This window comes from Acanthisitta chloris, unplaced genomic scaffold, assembly GCF_000695815.1.
Source record: "Acanthisitta chloris isolate BGI_N310 unplaced genomic scaffold, ASM69581v1 scaffold11113, whole genome shotgun sequence".
NCBI classification, from domain to species: Eukaryota; Metazoa; Chordata; class Aves; order Passeriformes; family Acanthisittidae; genus Acanthisitta; species Acanthisitta chloris.
In genome coordinates this window covers 33,398-60,450 of record NW_008666629.1, presented here as the reverse complement: position 1 = coordinate 60,450, position 27,053 = coordinate 33,398, and the positions used below count along the sequence as shown (strand labels likewise).

Genomic DNA, 27,053 nt, shown 5'->3' with positions numbered 1-27,053 from the left:
TTCTCCATTCTTCAGATGTACTAAAGCAGAAGAGCAACAAGAACACGAGTTTACTAGCTCAGAAGCCATCGGGATTCACTGATTCAAATCATACAGGCAATGTTGCAATTGGAAATAGACACTGTGCTATTTAACCATACCTGGGTAGTCGAGTAACACCTGGTAGTTGTTTTATGCAGCTTATTACTTTAGAGGACAAGAGTTACTTTCATTTTGCCATTCTACAGAATTGCAGTAAAAACCATTAAACAGGTTAAGGAATACTTAATACAGAATGATAGTGATCCAAGGGAAGAACTCACATCCACAAAAGCATCTGGCAAGGGGAGGAGGGAAGACAAGAGAAGACAAAGCTAAGTGCATGCCAGCTACTGGCTAATGTGTCTGATTCGACTAAGTCTGAGGTTTCCCAAAGCACCTAGTTCATTATTTCTGGGAACAACAGAATTGAAGAATGAGCAGCAGAAACTTCGAGAGACAGTAAAAGTTATCCATGTTAAGCAGACATGTGCAGCCACATACAAAGGAGAAAACTGTCCTTGACATAGTCATCTCCTGTCTCAGTTGTCACTTCCTTTTCTCAGCTCTTCATAAACATGAGCAGTGCTCTAATACAAACACACAGAACTGCTGCACAGATCATTTCCAGCTTTACCACTCTGACTGCAACACTGTTCTCTCAGCTCCCTTCACTGCCCTTCGCTTTACATACCTGCAACCTGCCCTCATTTTCAAGGCCACCATGCTCTGCTTGCCCTAAATCTCACCCAAAATTCAAAGAGCATTTCTCTCCTATTGATCATCTATTATTTTAAATATGCACTTTTTAATGTGTCCCTTTAGCTTTGGATCAGCCTTCCAAAACACATCCAAAAAGAATTTCATTTTTTCCTGGAACTTTCTTTTTTCAAAGAAAATGCAAACAGTTGGTGGAAGGTAGGCTGAAATGGGTCACTGTCACAGCTTCCCTGTATCAATATGTAGTCTCTTTTTTACTTACACAGCTCTCAGGGATAGAGATTATGCTTCTATTTCTGCTTATGAAGGGCAAATGTACCTAGAACGTTCCTGGTTCACAGGACCTGTGAACCACTGGAATAACAGAAAACATAGTAACAACATGGATGGGCTGTGCTTGTATCTAAATTTCATAAAGTACACCAGACAGGAATCTCAGCCTATCTGCTGTTTTGGCTGTAACGCTCCTGTATCTTATGCAGCCCACAGAACAACTGAACCCCCAGTTGTCGCACAGGTAAGAGGAAGCCCCCACATGGGGCCCAGGGCAGCAGCAGGCAAGACCTTCCCCATGCTGCAGTTCCCTCCCTGCAACTGCTTTTCATCCACTCTGTGCAGAGCAAATGCATGTTGGTTGGTTTACATTATTTGAGTTTCTAAATTAAACCTCTTATCAGCAAGCTAGAAGCCCACAAAAGCCACTGGTTAGTTTTCATGTTAATTACATCATTCTCCAAGTCAGGAGAAATAGTAATTACTAGAAATGGTAATTACTAATTTAATCTAGACAGCTCTGTTGGAGCAGGAAATCTGCGCAGCCTGCAACACACCTCCAAGGGAAGGCATTCTTCTCTCAATCTCTGTTTTTGTTCCCCATCCATGCCAGGTGGGCAGCACAATCATGACATGAAGCCTTCCCTGTCCTCTAGCCACAGCCAGACACATGCCACCTCTTCACTGTCCCACTGCCCACACCTGGTGTGTTTGCCAAACATACTTAACAGCCAAACATCCAACACTAATAGCTGCTCCTATGCAAGAATGTTGTTTCAAACCGGTGGGGACATGAATAAGGCGCAGCTCCAGAGAAGGAACTTCTCCATGTTCCATCCCATACAGGACCTAAAAATCAAAGAATGGAGTAGGGAATGGTTGCTCTTTCGTTCTTTTTTGCTCTCCAAAGTATAGAAGGCCTGCTGAAAAGTTCTATACAAATTACAAACAGGTCAAATTGTGCTCTCCAAGATACTTCTGTGACACTAACATGAAACAGAGCTGCACAAGAATAGTTGAGGGTATAGTTCAGATCAGAGTATTTAGGTTTTTATATTAACTGAAATAAGTAACCTCAAATCTATATGAAAGTCACAACAGACCAGTAAACATCCAATTAAGACAATCCAATTTAACACTCATGGAAACAAAGAATCCTGATTTCATGGGTTCATTCTGTTCTTAAGCCTAGCTATTACTCCTAGATATGCTTCCCAGATATTATTGTGCTATACAGTCTAAGATCAGATACAGTCACCAAATCCCGGAATCACCCAGGATCTAAAACAGCAATGTGGAGTTTCACTAGAGGTACAATCTCTGGCATCTTCTGGCTTTTAAAAACAAACACAGTGAAAACAGTTGAAGGATTTTCATGACAGAATAGAGATCTGAAGAGTTACACATATCAGCCTTTTAGTATTAGATTTGTAGGTAAATTCAAATATTACATTTTAGTATAGAGTGACTGGAATACATCTCCCCCAGCACCCCAACATTTTCTTTTTTTATATTCTTTGAATTAATCTTCATTTACAGGCAAGAGAGACCAGAGTAAAATTCACCTACTCTCTGTCTATATGAAGATGTCACTCAATTTTCACACAGGGAGCCAAATGTGAGTCTAAACCAACATTTTTTATGAAGTTTTTCTGCTGTATTTCAGCTAAAAATATTAGCAGTGCTGAGAAAGCAGAATCACTTCTTCACTCTGGCACCTAAGCTCATATTTCTGTAGTAACAAAGACAATTAAAAAATTAAGACAGTCTTTGCTAAAACTGCATAATTCTCTGCTATATACTTAACCAGATTTACTGGGACAGAAGTAGTTCCTCTCTAAAGAGCAATACACAGTGTGAAACATCATCTGAGCTATTTTGCTCCTAAGGTATTTGAGATATCAGGCACAGTGTGAAGGCTTTTGGGACCACAATCCCTGCACCACAGTAAGCTCAGCTACTCCCCAGATTCTTTCCAGGTGAATTATGGTGAAACTGGAGCACACTGGGGAAACACAGCAAAGACTCTGGAGGATATACAGGATGCTCACAAAAGCCATGCTGGATCCAGAACTGAAGAACAGGCACATTTTCAGCTGAGCTGTCCTAACCCAAATACTATTTGATGAGGTGGCAAGCTCAGGTTAACAGCATTACTGTATGGGATTTGAAGGGATTTTTGCAAGGTGGACTCAAATTGTAGCTTAAGTGAAATAGTCTTAAGATGTGGGCGAGGTAATTCCTCCAAGATATACTGGCTCTCAGCTTTTAGTATTAGAATTTGCTGTATTTATCCGCTTTCACCAAATGACAAGGGAACTTTGAAATTTTCTAGGACAGACCTGAGAAAGAAAAAAGAACTACATTTCCAAGGGTGCAATTATTGGAGAATCAGTATTGGAACTAACAGCACCAAAATAAAGTGCCATTAAAATGCCGCAGTTTCTGTCTCAAGAACTCTCAGGCAGAGAAGATGGATTAAATATATCACTTTCACTGTACAGCACAATTGCATGACATCCAATCAAAGTAAACCGCACATGGTTTTATTTTCAATTGCTGACTGCCAAATAGATGAAAGTATGAAAAGAATAAAAACCCAAATCTTCATTCTACAAAGACTGTAAGATTCTTGGGAACTACCAATTAAGCAGGCCAGTAACAATCCCCTTCCTGCCATGCACCTAGGGATGTTTTTGGAACAGCTATGCTTGACTTGGTAAATACCATGTACCTGCAGCAGAGGAAGCAAAGAACAAACTGTAACAGAGATTTTGTAATGTCTTCTGCAATAAATACCTTAATCTTTATCATGTGAGGACTTTACTGGAAAAGATTTTTGGAAGAGGCTTTATAAGGAATGAAGTTCTCTTGGTGTCTAGGCATTTATATATAGGTACATAGACATACATGTACACACACACAAACAAACACACAGATTTTATTCCGAGGAATAAAAGAAGAGAATAAAAGAGAATAAAAGGGGCCAAAAGACCTAGTCTATGCAGAAGATCTATGTTCTGTGCCATGAAGAGCAGTCCTGTCATGACTAATTTCCCAGCTGATGGCTCATAAGAGGATGAAAGCAGTACTGAAGAGGTACTCTCTTGTGTCCCAGCAATTAGCACGCACAAATATTAACATGGTTTGTTACAGGACGATGATTACTTTGTTCAAGACTCCCAGGAGGGCCACCCACAGAAGAGAAGTAAGGTAACTTACAGTGATGGGAGAAGAAAAAGGCAGAATCTGATGCCTCGCCTCAATGCAGTGTTTCCCACCTACTCCTGACCAGGAGAACTGGATTGTGAGCCAGGATTTTGCTCCAGTTCAATTACAAGAGTCACTACATTCTTCTCTTTAGGATTCAGACACACAGAAGAGCACGTCTGCTATACTGCTGCTTAAAATATCCTTCACTTACCTTCCAAAAACTGTATGCTTCTTGTCCAGATACGCACAAGAGCGGAATGTGATGAAGCTAGAAAGAACAAAGACATAACAGTTACCATATTGTCCCACTGACCCTCAACAACAGCCAGGAATGCTTAAAACCAGAAAGTGTATACAAAAGTTCTTGGAGAGAAGACAAGCACCTCTCCCTCTCTGGCTTCTCTCTGGGAGGCCTGCTGACCAAACATCCTTTAACTCTTCTGTTTTGAAGGCTTTATCCTGGATTTCTGGAGTTTTGACTTTTCATTTTTTCACCTTACTAACGTCTCTAAACAGCACTCCAAGCCTGGGGCCTTGCACCAAGTCTGAAATTAATCTGACCATCTGCCTCCTTGGCCACACAGGCTCTGGGAAGCTCATGCAGGGCAGGGCGATGTGCATCCTGCTTGAGAAGAACATTTCTTGTGCACGATGGGGAGCTTGTGTCCAGCAAATACAGTTACATGACACAAGGCTCTGCCAGTGTAAACTTTTATTTTTTGGATATTTACTTTTTGCATTTCTCTTCCCTTGAATTGGCCTGTCAGCAATACTTTTGTCCTCTGAACAGAGCAAACCTGTGCTTTGGATACAAGCATCCCAGAAGAAAACTTCAAAGTGTTAAAAGTAACGAAAACCTGCAAAGCTTGGAGTTTTGAATTTTAATTAACTGGACTTTTAATTTTTGGGGCTGTATTTTTAAACTTAAACACGGGAACTAAAATACAAATCCAAAGCAACCTTTACCACTAAAACTTTTCTCTAAAGCTTAATGCTTCTTTGGAAGACTTGGACTACAAATGTATGAGACAGAGGTTTCCACACTGGTCTGCAGACCATGATGGGCCTTCTTGGCTGGACATGCAGTGCTGGCTCTCCTCCCTGTCTCCATCTGTTACACTACATAAGTGACAGCTAAAAATATATATAAGCATTCCAAAAGCACTTTTCCATATAAGCAACTGCCTCAGGAAGTTATATGATTGCAAATAGGAGGGACTGTAACGTGCCAGACAATCCACTAAGATGTAGCTTGCCCCAGGAAAGTGCTGAGATGCTGTGCAGAATGCAAACTCCTACATGGGGCAAACATTTTATTTTAGCCTTGGCATGGTTCTTTGCACCACTTTATTCCTTGATACTTAAAATCCTCATGTGGTCAGTTATGTAGCACTGAAATACAAAAATCTGAGCAGTAGAAAATATACAGAGGAAGCTTCTCACTTGTCACTGCAGTCTAAATAAAATTAAGGACAACAGAAATAACATAACTCAGGATGATCCCAGAGGAGAAGTCCTGAGCATCATTCAAGCATCACCTTGCAGAGAGGACTCAGCTGACTCTGCCCTGCAGTGCCTGTCACCTATGGGGAGAGCTGTTCATGCAGTTCCTAAGGCCACAGCAGTTGCCAGAAGTGTCTAAGAGCTGCCTAGGAAGCTTTATAAACAGGGGCAGCTGGAGTCTCTTTAAGGACTTATATGTAAAAGAATTTCATTTGCAAATTTTAGGAGAACAGACAATCACATTTACAGCAGCAGATGATGTGACTCAGTATGGTACATCACTCATGGTCTCTGTAACTTCTCTTTGTAGAATCACCTTTCTTAAAAAAAAGAAAAAAAAAGAAAAGAAGAAAGAAGCCTCTACTCCCCCCTGATTTAGCACCCAAGTGCTGGCAATTACATTCAAATCCAAAATAAGTTGTACAGCAACTCGATCCTGCGACCTGCCCAGCACGTGCTTAGCCTTAACTATGCGAGTAAGCCTATTAAAGGCCCTGAGACAAGCACTTGTGTTCAATGAGAGCCAACCACACTGCTGCAGAGTTTTTTTACAACTTTTTTATATTGCAGAATTTAGACAGTAACCAATAAATTGTTGGCTCAAAGTGACACAGAACATTTTCAAAGGGCTGCAAGCAAACACCCGTATTAATGTTGCACATATATGAGCCTATTACAACTTCAGTACCTTTATATTTCCTTGGTGGTTCTTCCTGCTTTTTTTATGCATTTTTTTCATCATTTTAGTCCTAATTTTGCTTTAGTGCATTGAAAACCAAGTCATTCTCAATCTCAGATTTTGCACTCTGCCACGTCTGGGGCTACACATTTCAACAGAGCAGAACTGTTCTAATTTATTTTAAATCAGGAGACAAAACAACTAATATTTCCATAGGGTGTATATTTCATTTCATGAAGCCCTTTCAAAGAGTTCAATACAAGGCTAAATTTAAACAGAGTGAAGAGGTGTGAGTAATGATCTTACAGGGGTAACACTGGGGGAACAGTGCCAAAAACAAACAAAAACTTCAAATCATAAACTCAGAAAAGACAAATTAATGATGATATAATAAACCTATGGGTCTTCTTGCCATGCCTCCCTTTGACTGGGTAAGAGCAGCTGTAGTGCTGATTGCAATAAGCAGCACTCGACAGAATATTTCACTTGACTGAACTTTAAAGAGTAGCTCATAAAATGTCATTTGTTTTCTTAACAGAGTAAGACACACTGTCTAGAGGGAAACAATAAAACACAAAAACCAAGTGAGTACTTACAACTGCGACTTGTTTGTGTTGGGTCCCGAATTGGCCATACTAAGAATACCACGTCCCGTGTGGGACAAATTGGGCTTGAATTCATCTTTGAAAGGTTTTCCCCAGTAAGATTCTCCTCCTTAAAAGAGAAAAGATGATGGAAGAAATGTTTGTTTTCATTAGTTTCCCACTGCATTTTATAGCAGTCACTAACATTAAATTCAAGGTTTCCAGCACTTCCAATCACCATGTGTGTAATGCATTCTTACCTCATCCCTATCACCAGGCCAGGATTTTAGCACAACCTTGAAATCTGATGTTTGCAACTGGCCACACAATTCTGTGCCCTCACACTATCAGCTGCAACAGACCACACTGCTTATCAACAGCTTTATGTACTGTGTGCTGAAGAACTGTCAAGGATTTAATTTTTTACTGCTGGTCCACCCTAATTTTTCTCTCTTGAGACATTAAATCTTTAAAAGTGGCTTCCTGACAAAACACAAAGAACTTCTTGTTTAATTGCTCTCTGGATATAGCATTGCTTCTGGAAATAAAATACCAGGGAGATGAAATACATTTGTAGAAACAATTAAGAATAGGAGCTATAAGTTCAAATCCTGAATTCCTGGATAAACAATGAAGAATGCCAATATATGGTCCTCCAAAACAAGAGGCAAATATTAGATATTTGGACTAGATACCTGGATGATGTGAACACTTAAATGCAACAAAGGCAAAAGGATGATAAAACTGCACAAACCCCAGGCCCAAAACTGATTTCCCTTGTGTGACTGTGGACAGCAAGAGGGTCTGGGAGAGCTCTCCTCCTGGCTGTCAGTTTTACATTATTTATGACAGATCTGACATTTTCATTTGCACTTTCCTCCAGGATCATTCTTAATAAGAAAAACGAAGGCTGAGATGAGTCATAGTTTTACAGTCAAATCCACGATCTTGTTTGACAAACCATGAAAAGACATTTCACCTTAGGACAGTATTAAAAATAAAACAAACAAAACTATACAAACAGGCAGCAAGACTGGTCCATCTGCAGACCTGGCTCAAGAATCCTCTAGAGTAACTGTATCACTGGCAAAGCAGGAGGTCAGTAAAGGATCTGTGGTGCTCAGTGGCTATTTGCACATGTAATACAGAGAAGCATTTTGATGACATGGCTGCAGAGGCAAACAGCAAATAAAACCTGGGAACGAAACACACTCCTACTGAAAACCTTATGCAAAAAATCACAACAGTGCATCAAATGAGAAAAGTTACAGATGATACCATGGAAACAAAGCGTCACATATGGACAGCTGCAAGTGGAACTGTGCAAGTGAGAAACTTTGGAAAAAAACTGACCCACTTAAAACCCAATTAATTATGTTCAAAAGGCCTATTAATAGAGTTGAGTGTTGCCTGCTCTGCAATTTGACAAGAGGTGGCAAAAGGGGACAAACCTTGTAGGGATTTTCTCTAACCAGGAGTAGAGGAGTGATTACTTCAGCAATCTTTGGCTATTGAATATTTTAAGATCACCTAATTTACATCAGCTTGATCCCATATGCCAATCTTTTCCAGTAGTGGGTGACAGGGATATGGTACAGTTACAGCCAGCTCTACTGTCTTCAAGGTGGATCCAAACCCCACCTATTCTAACCAAATCCAAAGAGTTCAACCTACTAGAAAACGTCTTACCAGAAGCCAGTAATTTTCTTTGCTAATGAACCTCCCTGCATGTTCCTATTTGCTAAGAGAGTTTACTTGGGCAGCGCCTCTGTTCCTTGCCTTGTTCAGAAAAACAAAGTTCTTGACGGTTAGTAAATAAACAAGTTACACTCAGAATACAGTGAGGCTCCAGGCCAATGGGTGCTGCCCAAAATCAGAAACACACCCGTGAGCCTGCAGACCCACAGCCCATCAGCAGCATAATGCTCCTTGCAACTACTTCTTCCCTCTTTGCCTTTCACCTTGTGCTGGTTTGGGCACACACCTCTTTCACTGTTCCACTGCACCTGAGTCACAAACTTCACTGGGACTTCTCTTAAAGAAATACATAATTTTGCTTCAAAGGATCTCTTGAAGAAAATCCCAATTATCTGTAAAGCAGTTGTAATTGCTGTAAGCCCTAACCCAGGGGAGTTTGTGCTGTCTGAAGTTTACAGAGGGTAGGGAACACGAGCGCTGCCTGTTGAGATGGTACACAGCGGCAAGTGGCCAAACCTGTGAGTCTGCTACACCCCTCATATGCTTCCATCTGATGCTGGAATTACAGTGTTGTCAAGCTGATGAAAGAGAGTGGAATCAAGCCTGAAGCCTTCACTGGTCAGAAAAATAATTCAAAAGGAAAGAGAAAAATTGTGAATGACAGGGAGACTCTCTCTTTCTGGCACAACAAGCAACCAGACCCAAGAGCTTGCAGACAGGAGCAATGAGCCATGATCTTTGGGTTTTGGAATATTTATTTTTGTATGATTTCATTTCAGCTCATGCACTGCAGGTCAGAATTAATCTCATATGTATGAAGGCTAACCTTGGTTCATTCCGGTTCTCTGGAAATAAGTGCTAATATTTTAGCAGATAGTTACAGCATAAGACGCAGCCCCTGCTTCCCTCTCTGTCTGCCATACAGCTGTTTCCAAGGCTAATTCTGTCTGCCCAGGAGCTGCAGCAAGAACAGGGAATGGCCTGTGCAGTATTTGCCTAAAAGGCCAGACATCCTATAAAGGACATAGCTGAAGTGCCTGCAGAGGCCAAGCAGCACAGACTGGCAAGGGGTGGTGGAGACGCTGCAGAGGCACTCAGACAGCAGTGCAGGCACAGCTTTGGGTTTGTTGTTGTTGGGTTAGGTTTTTGAATAATTTAAAGGGAATACTCTTTTTTTTTTAAATAAAGGAAAACTCCAATGTATTCTCCTTAAATTAAAACCAGCCTGAATGTGCTTTTTGTCAAACGCCTGCTAACCTCTGGAATTGTTCCAGGCTTCATGTATCTGCTTGAAGCAGGACTAGACAGAGCAAGCCAGAGGATGGCAACTTACACGTACATATTTTTTTAATTACTGAAACCCAGCATCACTTTCTCTATGAAGACTAAGTACAGATCCCTCATCAGTCAAGTGCCATAGCAGTACAATGCCTAATGCTCAGCCAGGGAGAATGGAACAGGGATTTTACTCTCTACATTAGAGCTCAGTGTAAACTTGGGAAAATCATTCACAGGCTCCAAACCTACTACTAATAATTTTGAGGTGTTTCAATATGTAGCAGATTTTACTGTGTTTATTCTCAACACAGTTGGGAGGTGTGGCTATGCCATCTTCTTCATTCTCCGAAACCAGAATGGATGCAGAGGAGGTGGGAGTGCTGTAGTGTCTGGCTCTAGCCCTCTCATGTTACGCTCCCAGTATAGGCCATAAAGAGAGGAGGCTCCTCCTTATGTTCCCCAAATCTTCCTCAGAGCACACAAGGATCACTGCTGACTATATATGGAGTCACGATGATGCAACCCCCTCACTCCAGCACTGATGTATCAGCCTACAAGCAAAGCCCACAGAACACAAGAACTGACTCTGGATGTTGGATTCACAGCAGGCAGCACTGCCTGTCACTTCACCTTCTCAGCTTACTTCCTGATACAATTATCTTCTGTACAAGTGGAGCTGTGTGCCTACTGGACTTGCAAATGTTTCTGAGATCCTATTACAAAAAGTGCTGGAAAAAAATTATGTGGGCTTCTGTGGTAAAAATCAGAGGAGTTCACAGGGCAGCAGTCATGGCCCCAAGCAGGTATTGCCACTGGCTGGACTGGTGCTGGGAATGCGAAATGGAGCAGTACTTATATCCCTGCTCATGGGGAGCTCCTGTTTGCACAAAGCTGGAAATGTACCTGGGATTTGCCACAGAAACACTGGCCTTCAACAGCATCTAATCTGTACAACATCAAAGCCGTCAGGAGCCAGAAGGAGTTTTTGTACCATTCTGTAAAATGAAAATCACATGCCTACTCAGATACACAAGACTCAAAGCTGAAGGAAGCTGGGAGACAATTCCACACATTTTTCATTTTAAAAAAACTATCTTAAGTTAAAGTGGTGTTTAACTAATTCTCACACAGAGACGAAACAAAACAGACCACCCAGCTCTTAAAAAAATTAGTAATTATTTCCATGGCTATCCAGAGCAGCAAGATATATTTAGCTTGTACTGCAGCATGGTTACTTATTCAGTCTTGTATCTGCATCTTGTGCTGATAGTGAACAGGTGAATAGATCTAAACTGACATCTGAAGCAATCACACATTAGCAACTATACAGTGAAGAGCTGCATTTTCAGATTGTCTTTTGAACAAAACCAGATTACTCTTCGGTAGTCTTTGTTCCTACTAAAGGCATTTTTAAAGTTTTTTTTTTTATAAAATCATAGAATTTGTACAGCTTTCTTGCAAAGAGCTGAGATACACCTAAGGCTTCAGAAATGTAGCATTCCAAGCACCAAGTGTGGGCTGGGAATCATCATTCATGACAGTTGTGATTTTAAATAAATCCTTCCTTTTTCTGGCATAAAAATTGCTAAGCAGTGGTAAGGAAGTGGGAGGGCTCTGATTCACAAAAATGATGGCTTACTTTCTGTAATTTTCTTCTTGTCATTTGGAACAACGAGGTACATAATAACATCTGACACTTCTGTGGAGCTTTCCAAGTGAGACTCTGGAATCATTTTGCAAATATGAAAGCCTTAGCTCAGGCAGTAAGTGCTTCTCTCCTCTCAGATAAGAGGACATGGGACTCTTAAACCCACATACCTAGGCCTGGATTTGCAGAGAGGCTGCAATCTAAACGGAGTATATTGCTAGATAAAAAGGTCCTGCTCTTGCCCTTTTGCTGGGCTTCAATCATGCAAGAAAAGGGGGTATAAAACTGGTATAGTTTAGGAACTTGCCTTGTTAGAAAATCACATTGCATTGATTTTGCCCACAGTCCTTTGCTATCGACATTTTAGAAGAGCTGCCAACCAAAATGCAATTCCCATCTATGGTGGTATTCTGTCTTGGACTTTCACAGCTATTATATGCCTTCTTTGTGCCCTCTTGCATTCACACATGGACAGAGGCACACACAAGCTGATTCATGAGAACTTTCCAACAGGTTGCAAGTAAAAGTAGTTGAAAAATGCCTGTGCTACTCTGAAATGTAATGCTTTGCATATAGTTTTGCCTTTTTCATACAAAAGGGTTAGGATATCAAACCTATTTTTCCTACATGCAAATTTTCTTCTATTATTTGGAACACTGAGAATACAGAGCAGCTGCTCCACTTGCACAACCACGAGTCAGAATTACTCACAATGTTCAACCACTTAGTTGTTATGAACAGCAGGAAAAGAGATACATCACAAATCTAAAATTCATTTTCAGATAATTAATCATTACAAAGAATGACCATGACTCAACTTATTGCTCTGAATACTGCCTCCATGGTGGTTATTTTGTTAGAAAAGAAATACGCTGCTGCAGGACAATACAATTTCTCCCAGTAGACTCATGAAACATTCAGTTGAAGGCTGTACAACACGAGTCTGGACCTCCAAACCAGTGTCAGCCTTGCAGGACTGTATATCTGACTGCTCTGGCACTGCAGGTCTCAGAGCTGTGCTAAGGTAAAACTCTTTTCCCAGTGTGGTATCTCAACTCCTACATGCCATAATGCTAATTTCCACCCTCCTCTATCCCAAGATGAACCACTGAGTACCAGGAATCAATTGTCCTTTATGTGTCTGCTGGGTCACAGTTACTTTTGTGACAGTCCGAAAGAGTCTCAAGAAGCACATATCAGGGAGCTGAATAACAAACGACAAAGTAAGGATCAGTGCTGCTCACAAAGAGAACTGTTCAGCTGGAGTAGCCATGGAAATGAACAGTCAGTGACAACCAGCTTGGCATTTACCTCTGGGAACTCTTTCCAGAACACAAGCACACTTAATCCAGGTGAGCCACGAGCAGTCTATGGACGTGTAACACGTAATCTTATGTCAGGTTGTACTGAATGTGCCCAAACCCACCCAGAAGACGAACAGTCCTGGGCTTAGATAGCAATGGAGTGGCTGATCATCTAAGCATCTGGGTGTTGCAACCATAAACCTGACACCTGTTGCTGAACATGGGATGAATGTCAGATGACAGAAACCAAATGGTGGGAAGATATTTCAACAAGCCTGCTCTAGTTCCTGAACTAAACAGGAATAATTAAATCAATAGAAGAAAATTATATACAGGCTTAATGCACGTTCCATGTATCAGTTTGGAAAAGGTGGTTTTTAAAAAAAAAAACCAACCAAAAATCCTAAACCTTTTAGCCAGAAACCACGACAATCAGTTAAAGCAGAAGGCTCTGTGTGGAAGAGGAAACAAAGTATGTTCTTTTTTTTCTGAAGTCTTCCTACAAAAGGCTCTAATAGAGCCTTCTGCTCTAGAAACAGTTTAAAATATTGACATTTAAAGGGTAACCTCCAAATAGTCTTTCCTATTGCCAATTGAAATATGTGACAAGAAAACCCCGTTCTATTCTCATATGCTTCTCTGATATTACAGAAGTTGTTATTTACTTCTAAAGACCATTAAATCTTAGGGCCTCTTTAGCTTTCAAAGAAGCGTATTATTTTTTTTCCTCCTTAGAAGCAGTGAGTCAAAGAAATACTGAAAATCCTTCCAGCTGCCAGGAGAAATAAAAAAAGGAATTTATCCTGTAAACAACATACAGGCCCAACATAAAAAAGGTACAAAGTACCGAATCCCAGTGCTTTATTTCAAAGCTTTCCTAATGAGAATGTTTGTGATCACATTAATAATGAGCAAACCAATGGACCAACGTTTTTACACCATGGGAGCCTAGGAGGGCATCAGTGCATCTGCCATGCTCAAACACTGCTGCTGAGCTGTACCTTCCTCTGGCTGCCCTGCTGCAGAGACAACATCAAGCCAGACAGGTCCTTAGGTCTGGGCACCTTCTTACAGCATGTGGCTTGAGATACATAAGTGAAATTTTTGCCTCACAGTCAAGTGCCCTGGATCTATCAGGTAGTCAGGAACAAATCCTGACAGACTACTTGCACTCTGTGAACTGTCTAAGCAGCTTCATTTAAGTAAATATTGAAGACACAGGCATAGCAGTTCAAGAGCAATCTAGCAGCCCACCCGGCTGCCCATTTAGATTTTCTTGTGATATCAAATTCAATAAGCAATTAAGTAAAGATATCTAAAATTCAACTGTCTTCAAAAAAATAAAAACCATTCACAGAATCACAGAATTTTAGGGGTTGAAATGGACCTTACAGATCATCTAGTCCCAACCCTCCCTGCCATGGGCAGGGACACCTCCTCACTAGATCAGGCTGCTCAAGGTTTCATCCAACCTGGCTTTGAATACTTGGGGCAGCCACAGCCTCCCTGGGCAACCTGTGCCAGTGTCTCATCACCCTTACAGTAAAAACCTTTTTTTCTAATATCCAACCTAAACTTCCCCTCCTTCAGTTTGAACCCATTCCCTGTGTCCTACCATTGCGGTTCCTAACAAAAAGTCCCTCTCAGGCTCCTTGTAGGCCCTACAGATATTGAAAGTTGCTATTCAGTTGCAAAGAAGACATTTGCACAATTTGAACTCTACAATAACTGCAGTCAGTCCCTAAAAATCTGTCTATTTGAGCATACACTGTTCATTTTAATAGAACTTTAACAGTCCTGACAGATGCTTGCCAGACATCTCACCTGTGATATATTCATACTTAATTAAGAATGACAAAGAGGAAAACAAGATGGAAGAGACCAGAGGTCATTAGACTCCTTTTTTAAAGTAAAAATACACATAGGAGGATTTTTCTTCTATAGCTTATGTGCATTTTACTTCTATTTGCTTTGCCAGTAGAGCTGAATCCTGACCTTCAGTGCAGCAGCACTGTCAGTCCTCTGCTAAGCGTTAGTTGTGCTGTCTTACAGCACTTCTACCATTTGCACAAACAGAGACAATAATGACACCAGCAAGTTAATTTTCATTCCACAGCAGGATCTGAACTCCACCCTGCAAGGGTGAGAGGTGTCTGAGTCAACCTATTAAATCTCACCCGTCTCCTGACACCTCTTTCATTTCCCATTTTAAAAGATGTTCCTAATTATGTCTTTTGGGATATGAACTGAAACTTTCCTTATAAAAAAATCAAACCACATTTATTTTCACAGTCCAAGCATAAATGGTAACAATTCTTGTTAATGGGCTTTTGCCATCAAAACACAGAACCATTAACTAGTCTCAAATCTTGCCACTGTTGCTTATCACATACACAAGAAAAGCTGTTGGGCAACTCACACTAACATTACTGACAAAGTAAATAGAGCCAAAGTCTTCAACACCTGCAAAGACATCTTTTTTGGATGATCTGTGAGCACACAGAGAAGGATACTGTGCTTCCATACACAAATGACACATGTATGAACTGGAACAAAAATGCACAGAACCTTACAGGACCAGGTGAGGATCTGGGGGTGCTAGTGACATCCACAAGTGGATAGATGAGAGGTGCAAGTGGAAAATGAGCAAATTTACAGCAGCACCTAGAGATATAACGTGACATATCTCCTGTGGCAGGCAATACGCTGAGGGCCTTCAGCTGCTCTGTGTCCTGACCATTTCTGATATGACTGTTATCAGATCTCTAACGAAGGAGAAAGAACAGGCAGAAGAATTGAGTAACAGTGATTGCTAAAAGCTAGAAAAAGAGCAGCTTGGGCTTTACAAGGCAACTAGCTGGGAGAACAGATGGTATCTGGCCATTCACCAACTCTGAGGCAGGTCTCAAGTATTTCATTAACACTGAATTTGAAAGCAACTTTGCATGAATGTGTTTCTTCCTTTGTTCTTTGCCCTGGAAGGCCAGCTGTAAAAATTCTTATAATTTTCATTTATTTATTTTCTGGAAGAAAAAGGAAGCAAAAACCCAACCAGAATTCTGTGTGGAAGAGTGCCCAAGCTTTAGACTCATATATCAGATGAAATTTTGAACATAGTCAAAATGGTCATAAAAGTATATCAATAAAACCTCTGTTTTAAAGTAAACACAATCTGCAAAGTGTCTGAAAATAAATGTAACAACACAGTACATGAAGTGAAAAGGTTTACTTGATTCAAACTCAACCTTACCAGTTCCTGTTCCAGTCGGATCACCTCCTTGGATCTGCAGAATTAAAATTAAATCAATGTTACATATGTATCTGTGTGAAAGACATTAAATACAAACCATAAAAGCCAATTCTGCTCAATTTTCTTCCTTCTATATTGTGTCATGTTGACAACTCAGCAACAAGGAAACCATTACTACTTATTTGCAGTTGCTTTTATCAGCCAGCTGTCATCCTGTATGTTGCTTATCCAGGAGCAGAACGACAGTTTTATAAAAATAATAGGTCTCCTGTGGGTAAATAGGGAAAATAACCAGTTCAAATGGGTTAACCAGATCATCCTTTCTATTATCTGCTGAGTCATAACCTGCTGTTCAACTGATGATGCACTGCTTTTGGAACTGAAAAGGTTTTACATTTTGCCACCAACGCTGCACATGATAGGAACGCAGAAAAGAGAGAATATGGAATATTTTTTGTATTTGCACCTGTATTTCAAGTGTTCCCCTCACTATCTGCAATAGGAAACAAACCCATGAGAAACCAACCTTTCAGCAACAAAATTAATCACATGCATTAATCATTGCACATGCAGAATCTGCAGAAATAATATTCCGTATTCTAATGTCAGTGGAGGGAGTGTGACATGGCCAGTTTCACAGTAATAGCACACAAGCACAATTTTAGCTGTGAGTTTAACTACGAACTGAAATGTACAGTGCTGTCAAAAGAAAAAAAGCTTTTTTTAGGATGATGGGATGGAATGCAGCTTCCAGTGATGTCTCCTGAAAGATGTGCTCTGCCTTTGGGATCAGGCTGTTAATTCTTCTGAAAGGAAGATACAGGGCAGCTGCAATATCCTAAGCTGTCTGGACTGTAAGTATGTAAACAGAGATCTTTGACTACCAAAGACAATGTTCTGGTACACAAGGTGCTCTTTAACTCCTTCACAAAGAAGGCCTGGGCAGCTAGTGCTGGAGCACACTCAGGAAAGAATGATCAGACAGTATCCAAGTACAACAACCTGAAACAGAAATTCAGCTCCTGCCTAAAGTTTCATCTGAATGGGATTTCAACAGGTCACAGTATTACTTATCCAAATTAGCATTTCCCTCTCCCTCCTCCTGTCCATTAACCACCCACTCACAGGTTGCAGAAGATAACAAGAGCCTTGCCAAGACAGTGACTCTTAAAGGCTTTGTCTGGAGCACCAGCAAAAGCAATGCTAAATGCAGTGATGCTCCAAGTGACAACATTAATCAGGGGCAGTTGTTGGTAAGATTCGTAAGTACACATTGAGTAAGTTAGGACAAATCTAGTTGTGATGGTATATTTAATAAACATCTATTGCAAGTTGTCATGCATGGAAGAACCTAAACCTGAGTTAAAGTAAATAAATATTTTGAGGACATCACATTTTGTACATTACACAGGGTTTTATCAATACCCACCACAAAATTCCGAATTGATCTGTGAAAAATTGTTCCATCATAGTAGTTCTTCTTGCACAACTTGATAAAGTTCTCACATGTTCGGGGTGTCTGAAAGACAAAGGGCAGCTTTAATTAAGCAATACCTTTAGACAAGGAATTGGTCATTACACTGTTTACAAGAATCACTTTTCATTTGTGCCTTACAAGGAAACAGTCAGGCAGGACCTGAGAGGACTGAGTCTGTCTACAGAAAAAAGCCTATAATATATGCTCTTTTAAAGTACACTGGAGAGACACACATTGTGTTAAATAAATTAAACCCAGACCTTCCAATTAGCACAAAGAAGTGCTGAACACTAGCTCAGATAACATGAGCTCCCAGTTGTCATCATGACAGTGAAAGCAGGTAAGCTCAGAGACTTTAGAGCAACTTAGTTCCACCAGTGCATCATAATCCTGTTCCAAAGGGGGATTTCTAGCACTGAGAAGAAGTTAATTTCCCAGAGTAAGAAAGAACTGACTTCTCTCTCCACTGTTTCAAAGTGAGAACACTGAAGCTAACTAGGAGGGAAGCATTTAGTCCTTTCAACCACTTGGAAGTAAAAATGAGACTGACCCAAGTCACTGGAACACAGGAAAAACAAAACAGACAATTTGTTTTGAAAATTCTAAATAAAAAAAAAGATGCTAAATATATTGCCAACCTCTAATTCACTTTCACAGTGCAAATTAAAGTTATTTATTTGAATTTATGAGCCAGTACCTTCTGAAAAACTTTGCTGTCTACCTAATTATCCTTCCACTGTAATTGTACAGATTCTCTTCTCTGCAATACTAAAATACCTTCACATGTGCAAATACAGATACAGAAACAGCCTGTTTTCTATACTTGAACATGTTTTCCAGCCCCACTTTGGATTATGTGCATAAATCTCTTCCAGTTTTACAAAAGAATGCTTCTAACTAATTTGAGTTGTTACAGGCCTTAAAAATATCCTTCTTGTTGTATGTGCTGGCAAGTAAAGCCCCAGCATGAGCTGCCATGGCTGTAAATGAACACACACAAGACTTGTCTTTTGAAAGACACTGATTCACTTTGCACTGCTGTGACATCACTCTTGGTCTGAGAGCTGCTGACAGACAGTGAGACTGAGCAACCTGAAGAGACTTAAAAGCAAAAAGACAAGGCCAGCCTGATTACAATCATTTAAGGATGAAATAATCTCTATCTTTTGAAAAGCCAATCCATACAAGTATTCATCTGGAACCTCAGTGAACTGCAATTTCCTGTATTTTCTCATCTGAAACACAATCATCCTCACCCCTCTTTATTTACACTGAAATGTCTCTTAATTATCCAAAAAAACCTCTACCTGTCACTATAAATTCTTTATAATGATTCCTTCTTAATTATTCTACACAGATATAGATGACAGTTGTCAGCTGGGTCATAACTGAAAAAATAAGCAAATTCCAATGCAATCTTACACCAGCCATCAGCTTAGATTTCCAACAGAATTCATTACTGAAGTAAATGCCAATGGTACCATAATGCCACTATGACATGTATTTTGGTGGCATTCTGAGGGCAACTTGTAAGTAACTATACTCCACAAAAATTCCAACAAGCAACAAGAGGTTTTCCTATAGTTTCAATGTCCACAGTAAACCAGAAAATGTTTCCTTTGAATTCAACACATATGCTTTAAAATAATCTTTGGACTCGACCTTTCAAGTAAAATTCACCCCCTGAAGAACCACTTGTGCAGCACACGCTTCCTTTATGAGACAATATCACAATGGCCTTGATCCTAAAGCAGTGCTTACAGTCATCACTCGTGAAAACTGTCAGTAAGGATAAAAATGAGTTAAAAAAAATTCCTTTATGAATCAGAAATGGTATCAGCAGTTTTTAGCCTAAAGCACTTTATCTCATGAGAGCCAAGCAGTCTTTGGAGAGAGACACATAGTTAATAAGTTCTCTGAGGGGAATACAGCAACCTGTAATTAATTTTTTACAAAAAATGAAATCAGGCAAAAGATTGAGTCCCCTATGAATACACACCAAACCATTTTAAATTTGCACAAAGCTGATAATCCAATACAGATTTCCTGTTTATTTTCAAAACACGATTTGTAAAATATACATCAAAACCCTGGCTCTAATAATGTATTTTTAATGCAGGACCTATGCTGACCCTTCTCTCTAAATGGATTTCTAGTTATTACACCCTTTCCCAGAAATAACCTTTTGAAATGCAACTGCAGAAATATTTAGTATACATGCAATAATCATTTCACTGCAAGGTTTTCCTTAAATAACTGTCACTGAATTGGTTCCCATGGTCACCTCATGCATCACACAGATACATCTGGCAGGTAAACAGTTCCTTAGCAACATTACCACTACCTTTTATAGTAGCCACAAATAAAAAGGTTTGAATTCAATCTGTAATAAATCCCAGTTTCAGTCAGGCAGTTGACCTAGAATATCTGGCTCAGATTATCTGATTTATTCAAAGCAGTTAACGTTCTTGCCAAATCTCACACTGCCAAGCACATTTCAGGGATTTTTTTAAAGCAGCATCCTGTCCAAAGCAGGAGAAAAAGACTTGAGGTTTATGGGGAAGGTGCGGATCCTCAGACATGAACTTATGTTCTGCATTGACCACACAAACAAGGCCCAGTCTTTGAAGCCTTTGTTTCAACTACAAAGACTGATGACAAATATATATAAACAAACCTGACTTTGTTATTTGAGTGTAAGATCTTGTGGAAGATGTCAGACTCGCAGTCTCTGAATGCAAAACTGGCTGCTTCTTCATAAACTTCCTCCACACCACTTGCCTCACACTACTGCTGAAGGAGGAGGGCATGGCCAAGGCACCTGGAAATGCAGGAGCACAGGAGGCAATGCTGGTTTCTTGTTGGCTCACTATTGACTATGTGCTCCAGTGCCTCTTTTTACCTCTGGCTATTCTTGTCTCCAATTGGCCTCAACAGCAGCAGCTGACTTTCCCCTCTTTATTCCTTTTACATTAAGTAGAAAATTGTTTAAATTATTTTAATAAGCTAAGACTTAAACCTACATGTAAGAAAGTCAAGGGAAAAATGCCACCTTGTTAACCTGATCTGAAAGCCACCAACAGAAAAACATTACGTTTTAAAGCTACTGCAATACTTGCTCAGAAGGACACAGTGACAGTCCTAACAAGTCAGATTTAAAAACTGTGGAAGGTTTTTTTGACCAAAGAGTGTGGTAGGACGGAGAAATCCTCTTTTCTTAGGTCAAGTTGGGACCATGTAAGTGAATGCTGTGTCTGTGTGACGTCCTTCAATTTAAAGACACTTCTCTCTCCAAGTGACAAATACTAAGAAAAAAAATCTTATTTAAACCAAAAATGAGTCACCTCCTCCAACTATGCTCCCTATTTATTTTGTAGATGCCAGATAACTGTTATTCAACTGCTGAAAATTCACACTCAAGACAAGTGGTAAAATTTTAATAAATGGTTTGAGACAGGAATCCAGAAGAATTCTTATTCCAGAAGATGACACAAGTGCTTTGCTTGGCTCTAAGATATGTATATTTAATGGGGCCATAGCCCAATGGCTTTCTAAGTAGGTTTAAGTCTCCATTTAGCTATCACACAGTAGGTAACTACATGGAAACACCAGCACTCGACAAGTTACTAGGCACAGACAAATTTCAGATTAAAGAGAGATTGCTACTAAGAATGACCATGCAAACATAAACAGTGACAGGAGACTGTGAAATCACAGATACTGGGAAAACACTGAAGAAAGGAATATACAAATTAGAAAAGCAAAGCAAAACAGAAAACAAACTCAACCTGACTGCTTACTATAAAGTTCTAGGAGAAATGCAGATTTTACATTGTTCCACATTTACGTACTAACCAAGCCAATTTCGGTTTCTATTTTGCCAGCAAGGGTGGCTCCAAACCAGGCAAAATCCATCTCTCCTGCTGCATCCCAAGACCTGAGGGCTGAAACTAACCAAGCCAGGTCCCTACCTGATTTCCTGGTTTGCAGCTCTTCCTTCTCATTAGTAACAGTGGGTCATTACATTTGCAAAAGTTACCTTAACTCAGAATCTGTATTGGGCAGCTGAAGAGCCAAACAGGAGTAGATTAAAAACCTGCAGCACTCCTGTTGCCAAGGTACGGGAGATGGGAAGAGAGGGGAGCTCCTGAGTCGTTGCCATGACTGCAAGGAAGAAGGCTTTACTCTGTGAAGAGCTAATCATTTCAAAATGCTCCATCCCTTGAGGATGTGCATGAACCTTGAAGGGAAATTTCACACTAAGCATTCAGAAGCTGTCATTTGCACATCTGTATAATTTTCCTGTGCTAATTCCACTTCCCTTTTATTTCTTTTTGCCTCTCTAAATTGGATGAACTCTAGTAGTAGTGGCACCAAACTACAGAGCCTTGCTATATGCTTATTAACCCTATGTTTCAAAGCAGGAATCATGAAAAGCTCATTCCTCACAAATTAAACTTGCATTCTCCAGCCTTCATCTTATCTCACAAATGCCAGAATCCTACTACTAAGGCATGAACTAGTGATGGAAATTTCTAAAGCTCCAAACGAAGCCTTCAATTTTTTTTTAACATAGATCTCCTTTAAAATGCAAGGTGGATTTTGCTTTGCTTTAATCCATTTACGTTTGGTTTTTTTTTTTTACATAGAGCACTTTCAGTCTTGTAATTGATCATTCCAGCAACTCTTCTAATGTGTGAGCCCATAAAGAGGTGATTTGGTAAGATTTAAACTCAGTTCTCCCCATTCCTTTCAATCTGTACTCCTCATAGCCTACCCATCACACAGAAAAGAAGTCATCAATAAAAACTTGGCTTTATTTAGGGCTTAGTCAGAGCAAACTGTAATGCAGCAGCTTCAGGAATCACCATTTATCAGGTGCAAGTGTCTATTTCCTCCTCCAGGTTGTGGAAAGAAACTGGACATATAAATGTTTCTAGTGCAATACTATTCTGGAAAGCCATTTACAGCACCCTACTTCACTGTGCACCAAGGAACTAGGAGCATTATTCGATTTGTTTCAGAGCAAGAGGGACAAAACCACCTAAAACTCCACAAAGCCCACTGCAAAAGCCTAGGAAGAATTTCACTTTGGGAAGCCCATGACATTTCCTGCAGGAGAAACACTGACTACAGACCTAGACATCACTCCCTGCCAGCTCCACTTTCCTGCTAACAGTTCCCCAGTGTGTGAGAGGGGTTGAGCCTGTGACAGGTTATAGTGGCAAACAACAGCTGCCTACGGTGGTTCAGCTCAAGAAAGCCACAGTTCATCTAAGGGACACTATTCTCAATCTGGTTATACCCTGAGCAAAAGCATTCAGGTCAATTTGTGATCCATGATCAGAAGAGCACAGTTCCAGTGAGTGAGCACTGGGAAAGATGAAAGCATCAGGGCACTGTGGGTAACACACTGGGCCAGACTCTTCCTGAGAATAAAAAAGAATCAGAACAAGCAAACTATGCCTTGGGTAATAGATTGCTGACTTGATAGCAAACATTTGCCTCTTTTGCTACCTCAAAGCCTCCAAGTTCGCTCAGAACAAAGAGCAGAATTAATGTATTCTCATTACACAGAAACCCACTGTAATTTATCAGCTATTTAGCAAAGACTTCAGCAGATAGTTAAATTTCACTTTTCAAAGGCATTTCTTCCACAGCACTGACATTCAAGATGCTACCAAAAACTTCTTCAAAGTCTAAGCAAGATGCTCAGCTTAGACAAGATGCCAGTAAAAAGATGATACACTCCAGTTTTATTTCTCACTTTTCTGCAAACACGGGGACAATCAATCAGTTCAGCTGAGCACAACTCAAGTTAAACAAGGCATCTAATTCACTCATCTAATTTGTCATTGTTAACTACTAGCTCTCCAGAGACAGAGTCAGCATCCCTATCACAGAACTTTTCCTCTAACTTGTATTTACTGCAGTGGTAGAAAAGAAAGCAATCCTCTTCCTCCCCCAACCCCCTCTCAAATTTGTCATTACACAAGGGTTCAGGAGCTTGTCAGACAGTGCAGTGCAGGGCTGGGTGCTGAAGAGCATGAGGCTGGCAAGCACAGCATAGCAATGGTAGGTACAGCCTAAATGAGCATGCAACTTTTAATTGCCTGAGCAACCTCCAGCAGCTGCAAAACTTGGGAGTATAGCAGGTCCTACAGCAACTCCCTGGCATTTTGTCAGTCTGCAACTGGCTGCACATAAATTCCACCTTTCCAGAAGATGCAACCTTTAACAACTGCCACACTACACTGCAAAGCTCTGGTAGCTGTCAGCCTCCCAGGGTCACCCTGTTCTCATCAGAGCAGCCAAGGTACAAACAAGCAACATGTCAAAGAAAGATGAAGAGCAGCAGCTGTGTAACTCCAAACCATCCACCTCATCCTCGGGTTCAGGATCACTAAGTGGCAGACACAGCTGGTGTGGAATGCCCGCATCCCATGCCTGCAAATGTCAAAAATCAAGTGGCACAATCCAATAACAATCAATTCCCTTCACAGATCCAGCTTGTCAGGGCAGCTGGGAAGGCAGAAAGGGTCCAAATGTGCAGAATGACTTCCCACCAATTACCCAACACCCATGGCTGCCAGGAAACCAGAGACAGCCCAGGGCAGCAAGCCCCACAGGGCAGGGACAGGTTCACAGGGAGGTGGCTGAGCACCTTCCTCAACCCCAGACTGAATGCCCCATGCGGGCACAGGCAGAGGGGGATATCAGGGACTCTCAGCCACAAAGAGCAATAGATCCGTCTGCTATTGTAGCAATTTGAGGAAAAAACACACCAAGAATAACATCCTCTTCAACAAACATTTTTATCCAGCTGCTGCTCTACTGGAAAAACACAGCTTTGTTTGGTTTTAGTTTCTGTTGACAAGAACTATCAAAGTTGAAAGTTGCAGCTCTTCCTATAATGAGCTACTTTGATGAAAAAATATGAAATAAGCCATTACAACCATGCCAAGACCACTGTACTTCATCCTTACAATCTATCACTGAGTGAACAGATACTGGTAAAACATCAGCCAGTTGTCTGCCAATAGGAAGCTGACAGAAAGCAAGTAGAATAGAGGTTTAAATACGGAAGAAAAAGAGAGATTCGGAAAGACTGGAAAACGTCATCATGTCAGGAGGTCAAAGGATTTGTTCAGCAACTCAGTTCTTTCCCACTGGAAATGGATAAGAAGTTTACAGGCTTCTGATCTTCAGAACAGTCCCTCACACAAAAGGAGAAATGATTTCAAAGAATAGAGGCTGGATTACACATTTATAGATCACAGGCACATTTAACAGGTCAGAAGGCCTCAAAAGATTAAAACATTAATGTTTGTAGAATAATGGCTTCTTCAGATAGCTGTGCCAAGACATCATCATTAAACAAAGTTTGCCAGGTCCTAAAACCTCACAAAGCATTTGTGGTATGCTGGATGGAGCTTTGAAATCCATTTCATATTCTTCTTTGTTATGACACTTTGCCCTTAAACCTTAAAGTATCAAACCTGAGAGAGACAAGTGAATTTACAAAAACTGCTGTGGCAGTTTTGGATTAGTATTCGATTAGAGCTATTGGCATGTGCTTAACCACCAAACCATTACCCCACAGTGACCATTATATGTGGAGAACTCACAAAGGAGAGAAGGGAGATAAAACACCAAACCACGTGTTTGTCATTTTGACAGGGTAAAATGTACATATTTATATATATATATATACACACATATATATATATAAATGGCTGCTTAACCACCCACAAGGTATAACTTCATCACTACAGTGACTAATACAACAGAATACACATGGATGATACACAGTTATTCCCAGCAGCACCACCATGATTAAAGCAGCTAGAAGAACTTGAGGAGACTAGAAAACTCAGTAAAGAAAACACAAGAAATGCAGTGACATTCATTGCCTTTCATCAGTTATTTCTTCTTAATTTATTTGTTTGGTGATGTGTAAGACAAGAACTGAAAGGATAACACTTGTTGGATGCTGTTAAATCTTCTCTACTTGCCAGAATTAGTTCTGGTAAGTAGAATTTTTGTAAATTTGTTTCCAATTAGTGTATACAACAACTGTTGCTTATGTGCAGCTGAGCTGAGCTTCCTGGAAAACGTCCCTACAAATGGCCACCTGATTAGTCCCCATCAGGAGGAACATACTGTATCTGAATAAGAAGATTGGGAGAAAAACAAATGGTGAAAACATTCCCTAGGCACACAGCTATGATTCAAAGAGAGAACAGTAGTGTACCTTTGCTCATCGGAGGCAAAAATTCAAATGGATGGGAAAAAATCCAGCTTATCTTTCAAAGTCTTTTTATTGCTTTTTCTCAGGTCAATGATTTAAACCACACATCATCTTTCTGGAACCAAAGTGAGGCTTTCTGGTGCTCTGAACAAGTGATTTCAAACACTGAAAATATCTGGATTCTAGCCCTATTTCATGCTCTTTCTGAATCCTGTCAGAAAGTAACTGATGACTTCAATCACACTGCAACACTGATTTCCTTCCCTGGATCGATACAAAACATTTCTTGATTAGGTTTTTGGTGCTAAGAAGAACTTCATCACAATCAATCTTATTGACTGGCACATTAAAGTACCAGTATATGAAGAACCTTAGATTTATTTTTAAACAGAAGTTTCCATGTGTACATATGGACTGAACTCCAAACAATCCTCATTGGCACGGTCACAAAAACTGGGAAAGGAAGGCAACAACAGAGCTGTGAATGGAGAGTGAGTGAGAATCCAAGGAGGGTACTGAAGGCAAGAGATACTGGGCAGACTTCAGAAGCAATGCAGAGTGCTGAGAACACAACTGCAAGAATATTCGGCTTAAATACAGCTCAGAGGCATAAAAATGCAATTGAAGCCTCAGCAGACATACACTCTCAGGCAGCAAGTATGTGACTTGCTGCTCTCTGTTTTAGTGAGGAGACTTCACCTCAAAGTATATGTTGAAACCTAAACCATAAGACTATTTTCAAATGTAATTTAAATGTTGCAAGTCCTACCTCCGGACACAGGTATTTATCTGCCATACTTATATAACAACTTCACCCTCAAGCTTCCCCAAGAATTTCACAACCATGTATTTGCAGTACTGTGCAAACACAACCACTGCCAGGGTGGCTTCCATAATAACCAGAGCACAGGATATCCCTCAGCAATTAAAAAAAAAGCCTGTGCACAAGAAATTTGGGAGCATTATGATACAGTCCACTCCCCTCTGACTGCATTCAAGGACCTTACCCACATTCTGCCCTTTTGCAGGAAAACCAAATTCTGTATTTAAACCATTAAACACATCGCCAAGTGGCTCCCAGGACTGGTTCAGTCTGTGCACTGGATAAGCCAGAAGAGCTGATAAAAACTTGGCATACGATTAATTAAGACTACTGC

The 27,053-nt window shown here is 40.4% G+C and overlaps 1 protein-coding gene across 1 annotated transcript in view; it reads right to left on the bottom strand.

Moving 5' to 3' along the window:
• Positions 1-27,053, bottom strand: part of PPIL2 (peptidylprolyl isomerase (cyclophilin)-like 2) — a gene marked incomplete at its 5' end in the record, with an annotated part of 68,622 nt that overhangs the window by 8,228 nt on the left and 33,341 nt on the right. The window contains 4 exons of the mRNA XM_009072209.1: positions 4,436-4,492; positions 7,003-7,120; positions 16,169-16,202; positions 17,598-17,687. Of these exons, the coding sequence (XP_009070457.1) occupies positions 4,436-4,492; positions 7,003-7,120; positions 16,169-16,202; positions 17,598-17,687 (299 nt within the window). The remainder of the gene's footprint in view (positions 1-4,435; positions 4,493-7,002; positions 7,121-16,168; positions 16,203-17,597; positions 17,688-27,053) is intronic.